The following is a 7,946-nucleotide window of genomic DNA, read 5'->3' on the forward strand; positions in this document are numbered from 1 at the left end:
GCCTCCTCGGCTCTGGCCCGCTCAGCCGGCTCCTTCGCACGGACGCGGAGACCTCCGGCGAGCCCTGGGCCAAGCCCCAAGCGCAACTGCGATTCCAGGCTCCAGCAAGACAGAGCCCTCGAGCCAAGCTTGCCCCGGAAAATCATCAGGGCCGTCCCAAGAACCGTGTCCACCCCACCTCGCCCATCTGGGGCAATGAGGGCAAGTGCTGGGCAGCGCTGGCATTCAGGGGGCCTCCCGGGGGGCCGGGATCACCCTGTCCTTGGCTGCCATCTCTGCGAAGCTGGGCTGCCCTTGCCTCTTGCAGTCCCTTCTTTCAGCCGCCTGGGGAGTCCTTTTAATGCAAATCTCACCGCATCCCTCCCTCCCCGGCTGAGAACCCTGGAATCCCTCCTCCCTGCAGGTCAGGATCTCTGACCTCTCAAACTTCATTTCCCACCGCTTCTGCCCCAGGACCTTGGCACTTGCAGCTCCCACTGCCTGGACATGCTCTGTTAGATAATGTCACAGGTACTTCTCTTACTTTATTCAGGTCTCTACTCAAAGGTCACCTCCCCAGACAGTCCTCCGGAGCTCCTGCCGCTGCTCTGTCTTCCTCCAGTTCCTGCTTTACTTTCTCCCCTATTTATTGTCTTAGATATTTATTTATTTATTTATTTTTCCTGCTGCTTCCTTGGATTTGATGCCCACAAGGGCAGGACTTTTGTGTGTCTTGGTCGTCATCCCAGTGCCCACAGATCCTGACACACGTAGGTACCCTGTGAAAGAATAGATGAACGCGTGAGCAAACAAAGGAGTGGATGAGTCTTTACAACCACTCTGGGTGGAAGGAGAAGCCCCTTTCCAGAGGCTCAGAGAAGTAAACACTGAGGCGGGGTGCTGTGGCTCACGCCTGTCATCCCAGCACTTTGGGAAGCCAAGGCGGGTGGATCACTGGAGGTCAAGAGTTCGAGACCAGCCTGGCCAACATGGAGAAACTCTGTCTCTCCTAAAAATACAAAAATTAGCTAGCTGGGCATGGAGTTACGGTGAGCCGAGATTGTGCCCCTGCACTCCAGCCTGGGTGACAGAGTTAGACTCTGTCTCAAAAAAAAAAAAGTAAAACATTGAGTCAGGCTGTGGGCATTCGAGTCCGGGTCAACTTGGTTTAAAGATCTCATGGGAAAATGTTGTCTCCAACAGTATTTTCACTCCACTCAAACAACCCCGTGAGGTTCGTTTTGTTGGTTTCTATAAATTTAAATTTAAAGTTTTTGTTTCTTTTTTGAGACATGGTCTCACTGTCATCTAGGCTGGAGTGCAGTGGTGCAGTCATGGCTCACTGCCGCCTCAACTTCCCGGGCTCCAGTGATCCTCCTGCCTCAACCTCTCAAGTAGCTAAGACCACAGGCATGGGCCACCAACCCCTCCCCACCTGGCTAATTTTTGTATTTTTGGTAGAGACAGGATTTTACCATGTTGTCCAGGCTGGTCTCAAACTCCTGACCTCACGTATTACTCCCACCTCCACCTCCCAAAGTGCTGGGATTACAGGCGTGAGCCACCTCATCCAACCAACCCCATGACATTGATGCCATGATGCCCACTTCCCAGATGGGGAAACTGAGACTCAGAGAGGCATCAGGAGGTTGACCTGTGCACCCCCTCCTCCTTCTCTGGGACCTGGTTTCCCTATGGACAAAATAGGTTCTTCTTAGGTTCTGGTCTCCAGAAGGGGAACTCCTGGGCTGCCCTGATGGCCAGCAGGAGAGGAGGCGTCAACCACCCATGGGCATCCCCAAGGCTCCTATGCCTAGCACCTGACTCACACACAATCTGGTTCAGGAAGTCCTTTCCCCTCTGACTTTCACAGTAGCCCGGGAGACGAAGCTTTCTCGTTCCCGCTTTGCAGATGAGGAAAACTGAGTGGAGGGAAAGAGCAATGATGTCAAGTCCCTTTGGATGGAAGTTGGGGATGTGCAGTTTGCCAGGGCTGCCTTTAGTCCTAGAGGTAGGCAGTGTGGAGCAGAACTTTGGAGACCAGAAAATCTGGGCCTAAGTAGTCTGGCCTTCCCTCATTCCAGCAAGGAAATTCAATCTTTCAGAGCCAGAGTTTTTTCATCCTTAACATGAGCAGGATTGGCCGAGAAAATGTAGGTAAAGTCTTAGCCCAGTATTCAGAACACAACAAGTGCCCAATAAATGGTGCTCTTAGACCGAGTGCGATGACTCACACCTGTCATCCTAGCACTTTGGGAGGCTGAGGCGGGTAGATCACTTGAGGTCAGGCGTTTGAGACTAGCCTGGCCAACATGGCGAAACCCCAACTCTACTAAAAATACAGGCTGGGTGCGGTGGTTCACCCCTGTAATCCTAGCGCTTTGGGAGGCTGAGGCAGGCAGATCACGAGGTCAGGAGTTCGAGACCAGCCTGACCAGCACGGTGAAACCACATCTCTACTAAAAATACAAAAATTAGCCGGTCATGGTGGCATGCGCCTGTAATCTCAGCTACTTGGGAGGCTGAGGCAGGAGAATCGCTTGAAACTGGAAGGTGGAGTTTGCAGTGAGCCAAGATAGTGCCACTGCACTCCAGCCTGGGTGACAGAGGGAGACTCTATCTCAAAAAATAAAATGGTACTCTTAATGATTCAAGTAAGGGTCAGGGCTTTCATTTTAAGCAGTGCCCTTCCCCCACAGAAACACCTACTATGTGTGAGGCTCTGGGAGTATCACAGGAAGAACCCACAATCTTTTGTTTCTAGTTGCCAAAAAAGAAAAATGAAATGAGAATGAAAACTAAAGAAGGTTAGGCACAGTAGCTCATGCCTGTGATCCCAGGACTTTGGGAGGCCAAGGTGGGAGGATCGCTTGAGGCCTGGAGTTCAAGACCAGCCTGAGCAAACTAGCAAGACCTCATCTCTAAAAAAATATTTAAAAATAAGCCGGGTGTGGTGGTGCACACCTGTAGTCCTAGCCACTCAGGAGCTGAGATGAGGGAGGATCGCTTGAACCTAGGACATTGAGGCTGCAGTGAGCTGTGATCATGCCACTGCACTCCAGCCTGGCCAACAGAGTGAGACCCTGTCGCTAAAAAAATAAAAAGCAAAGCATGCCTGAGTGTTGGCTCACTTCTGTAATCCCAGCGCTTGAGAGGCTGAGGGAGGCGGATCACGAGGTCAGGAGTTCGAGACCAGCCTGGCCAATATGGTGAAACCCCATCTCTACTAAAAATACAAAAGTTAGTCAGGCGTGATGGTGCACACCTGTAGTCCCAGCTACTCTGGAGGCTGAGGCAGAAGAATTGGTTGAACCCAGGAGGCAGAGGTTGCAGTGAGCCAAGAGCGCGCCATTGCACTCCAGCCTGGGTGACAGAGCGAGACTCCGTCTCAAAAAAACAAAGCAAAGCATAATGTTTATCATAACGATGTGCTAAGCAAGAGTCACTTGGACCCGAATGAGCCTGTATGCCCGAGTTATGTGACCCCTCAGAGAACCTTAAGCACGTCAGAGATGAAGAGTTTTGGAAGGCTCCAGTGTTAGAGTCAGACAGACCTGGACAACTCTAGGTCTGTCAGTTTGTCCACCAGTGTTGCCTTGGGCATTTAACCCAACTGATCTTTACTTTCCCTATCTGTAAAATGGGGGACAATCATTAACAGTGCCTTCTCAGGACTACCATGAACCCTGGAGGTCCTGGCATGGTCAGGGGCTCGGAGGGTCCCCACCCTGGCCTGACACGTGCTCCTCTTTGACCCCAGACACAGCTGTGATCAGCCCCCAGGATCCCACACTTCTCATCGGCTCCTCCCTGCTGGCCACCTGCTCAGTGCACGGAGACCCGCCAGGAGCCACTGCCGAGGGCCTCTACTGGACCCTCAACGGGCGCCGCCTGCCCCCCGAGCTCTCCCGTGTGCTCAACGCCTCCACCTTGGCTCTGGCCCTGGCCAACCTCAACGGGTCCAGGCAGCAGTCAGGGGACAACCTTGTGTGCCACGCCCGCGACGGCAGCATCCTGGCTGGCTCCTGCCTCTATGTTGGCCGTAAGTCGGCACCCAGAATACCCCAGGGGTAGCCCTTGGGAGCGGCATCTCCCTCTGGAGAGAGGCATGAATCGTGGGCCTTCTGGCTGGGGGATGAGTGGTGGGCACACTGGCACGGCTATGCAGGTCTTTGAGGTGGGAATGAGAACCTGGAGATCCGGTCGGGCGAGGTGGCTCATGCCTGTAAGCCCAGCATTTTAGGAGGCTGAGGTGGGCGGATCACTTGAAGCCAGGAGTTCAAGGCCAGCCTGGCCAACATGGCGAAACCCCATCTCTACTGAAAATACAAAAATTAGCCGGGCGTGCTGACAGGCACCTGTAATCCCAGCTACTTGGGAGGCTGAGACAGGAGGATCGCTTGAACCCGGGGGGTGGAGGTTGCAGTGAACTGAGATGGCACCATTGCACTCCAGCCTGGGGGACAGAGCGAGACTTTGCCTTGAAAAAAGAAAAAGAACCTGGAGATCGGGTCACCAGCCTGTCAAGAGCCCATGCAGGTGTCACACCAACTGTGCTGGCACTTCTCAGCAAAGGGCTGAGACTGTCCTATCTGCCCTCCTTCCACTCCAAGGTGGGGGCCTGGCAGGTGGGCAGCAACCCCTTGGCCCAGGCTCAGCTGGTCCAGACCCTCAGCCAGCTTCCTGCACCCTCCCCCTCTCCCAGTGCCCCCAGAGAAACCCGTCAACATCAGCTGCTGGTCCAAGAACATGAAGGACTTGACCTGCCGCTGGACGCCAGGGGCCCACGGGGAGACCTTCCTCCACACCAACTACTCCCTCAAGTACAAGCTTAGGTTAGTGGTGGCCCGAGGGCGGTGTGTGTGTCCCAGACTGGCTGTGTGACCTTGACCAACGCAGACCCTCTCTGAGCCCCCATGCGCTGTCTGCACCCTGAGACTGCCACGGTGAGGTCTGGGGGCCAGAAGGAACCCTCATGCGTCCTGTCCCCCTCCCATCCCTGCAGGTGGTATGGGCAGGACAACACGTGTGAGGAGTACCACACAGTGGGGCCCCACTCCTGCCACATCCCCAAGGACCTGGCTCTCTTTACGCCCTATGAGATCTGGGTGGAGGCCACCAACCGGCTGGGCTCTGCCCGCTCCGATGTGCTCACGCTGGATATCCTGGATGTGGGTGAGCCCCCAGTGTCTGCTAGGCCCCTCCCTCGGGCACCAGCCCGACCCATCGGGCATCCCGAGAGGTCCCTGTGCCTTCTCATTTTTCCTGGGATCCCGCCTGCCCCTCCCCAGCCCAGCAACTCCTGGGCTGTCCCTGCTGGTTAGAGGGAAGGTAGGTAAGTAGCTGAGCATCCGCTCATCAGTCCTCAGCCCCCAGAAACAGCCAGGATACCCCCACTCCATGGAGAACACCTGGCCTGGCCACCTCCCCCTCGGCAGCCCAGGTGTGCAGGAGGGGGCCCTGGGGAGAGGGGAGGGGACGCCCAGGTCGGGAGGCGCCCCAGGAAGCCGAGGCCTGGAGCTGGGGGGCTCAGGGCGGGAGGCAGGAAATGGATGATCTGTGAGCAGAATTGAGCCTAATCTAATTAGGGTGTTTCTCAGCCCCAAGCAGGCCTGTGCCTTAACCCTTTAGGCCCCTCACCAAGGCCTCAGGGGGAGAGGCCAGCTCACCCTGCTGCCCTCAGGGCCCCCAGAAGGATCCTCAGCCCCCCCAACACACACATACTCCAGGGTTGTAGCCCCCATCCCTACTCCCACAGCCTCACTCTTCCCCACATCCTAAAGCTACAGTGGGAAAGTTCTAAGCTTCTGTTGCTTCTCTGTACCCAGCAAAGTGTCACATCAAAGATTTCAGTAAGAGTGGAAGGGAGGTGAGAGTGGGGAGGGGGTGGCAGGGGGGTTCCCAGAAGGCTGACGGCCTGACAGCCCCCTGACCTCCTAAGCATCATAATAATATCATCAACCCCACAGTGTCTGCTTTCCCATAGTCAGTTGAAGATAGGATTATGTTTCGCCCGTCACAGATAATAATGGTGATAACAGCTAACGTTAATTAGGTGCTGAGTGTTTCTCCAATATTATATATAGTGTAATCCACCAATCCTGGGGGTGGGGGCAGAGGGAGGAGGAGGAAAACAGAGGCAGGTGCCATCTGGGCCAAGTGCCCTGGGCCACACACTGCTGGGGGGAGTTAAACGCAGACAGTTCCAGGCTGAAAGGGGCCCTCCGCCCCACAGTGACCACGGATCCCCCGCCCGATGTGCACGTGAGCCGCGTCGGGGGCCTGGAGGACCAGCTGAGCGTGCGCTGGGTGTCGCCACCCGCCCTCAAGGATTTCCTCTTTCAAGCCAAATACCAGATCCGCTACCGAGTGGAGGACAGTGTGGACTGGAAGGTGATCCGCCCATTCCCTGACTCCGCCCCTGTTCCTGCCAGGCCCCGCCCTCTACTCTGACCCTGTCCTGGCTGTCCAGGTGGTGGACGATGTGAGCAACCAGACCTCCTGCCGCCTGGCCGGCCTGAAACCCGGCACCGTGTACTTCGTGCAAGTGCGCTGCAACCCCTTTGGCATCTATGGCTCCAAGAAAGCCGGGATCTGGAGTGAGTGGAGCCACCCCACAGCCGCCTCCACCCCCCGCAGTGGTGAGCACCCCTCTAGGGCCGGGTGATCCATCGGCCAGTCCCAAACCAGCTAGAGCCTCTGTTTCCTTGTTTTCTTTTCTTTTCTTTTTCTTTTTCTTTTTCTTTTTTTTTTTTTTTTTTTTGTTCTTTTGAGATGCAGTCTCATTCTGTCGGGCAGTGGCGTGATCTGCACTCACTGCAACCTCTGCCTCCGGGTTTCAAGGGATTATCCTGCCTCAGCCTCCCGAGTAGCTGGGACTACAGGCATGCACCAACATGCACAGCTAATTTCTGTATTTTTTAGTAAAGACGGGGTTTCACTATGTTGTCCAGGCTGGCCTCGAGCTCCTGACCTTAGGTGATCTGCCCATTTCAGCCTCCCAAAGTGCTGGGATGACATGTGTGAGCCACCGTGCCCAGCCTGTTTCCTGGTTGTCTCCAAGAGAGTAGAGGTCTCAAACTGGTGGCCCCCCCAGAGCTGAATGTGGCCCTTGGATCTATTTTCTTTGGCCTGTTGTTTGGAAAAAAAAAAAGTTTGACCAACTAGTAGAAATTTAAAACCAGGAAGTTTTTACACAAATATCCTAGATTCCTTAGAAAAATAATTTCTCTAGAAAATGTAACAGCATGGCCGACAGCCCCCACCAGCAGTGGTCACCCCTTCCCAGGACCCTCACTCTCCATTTGTCCATCCCCACCTGGCCTGTTTTGGACACTCAGACTCCCTCCTAAGAGGGCCAGCGAGGCCAGGCGCGGTGGCTCATGCCTGTAATCCCAGCACTTTGGGAGACTGAGGCTAGCAGATCACGAGGTCAGGAGATAGAGACCATCCTGGCTAACACGGTGAAACCCCATCTCTATTAAAAATACAAAAAATTGGCCGGGCGCGGTGGCTCAAGCCTGTAATCCCAGCACTTTGGGAGGCCGAGACGGGCGGATCACGAGGTCAGGAGATGGAGACCATCCTGGCTAACACGGTGAAACCCCGTCTCTACTAAAAATACAAAAACTAGCCGGGCGAGGTGGCGGGCGCCTGTAGTCTCAGCTACTCGGGAGGCTGAGGCAGGAGAATGGCGTAAACCTGGGAGGCGGAGCTTGCAGTGAGCTGAGATCCGGCCACTGCACTCCAGTCCGGGCGACAGAGCAAGACTCCGCCTCAAAAAAAAAAAAAATACAAAAAATTAGCCGGGTGTGGTGGCAGGCGCCTATAGTCCCAGCTACTTGGGAGGCTGAGGCAGGAGAACAGCATGAACCTGGGAGGCAGAGCTTGCAGTGAGCCCAGATCGCGCCTCTACACTCCAACCTGGTCAACAGAGCGAGACTCCGTCTCAAAAAAAAAAGAGGGCC

At 55.1% G+C, this 7,946-nt stretch overlaps 1 protein-coding gene across 1 annotated transcript; it reads left to right on the forward strand.

The window, feature by feature from the left end:
- Positions 1-3,739: 3,739 nt before the first annotated feature.
- On the forward strand, positions 3,740-6,620 carry LOC113220782 (cytokine receptor-like factor 1; the record flags this gene model as incomplete). Its single annotated transcript, XM_026450115.1, has 5 exons — positions 3,740-4,021; positions 4,685-4,814; positions 4,985-5,154; positions 6,215-6,372; positions 6,452-6,620. Coding segments are annotated over 5 exons (909 nt in total), but the record flags the coding sequence as incomplete, so codon positions are not given.
- Between the last annotated feature and the right edge of the window lie 1,326 nt (positions 6,621-7,946).

This window comes from Piliocolobus tephrosceles, unplaced genomic scaffold (assembly GCF_002776525.5).
Source record: "Piliocolobus tephrosceles isolate RC106 unplaced genomic scaffold, ASM277652v3 unscaffolded_12910, whole genome shotgun sequence".
In the NCBI taxonomy this organism is placed as follows: domain Eukaryota; kingdom Metazoa; phylum Chordata; class Mammalia; order Primates; family Cercopithecidae; genus Piliocolobus; species Piliocolobus tephrosceles.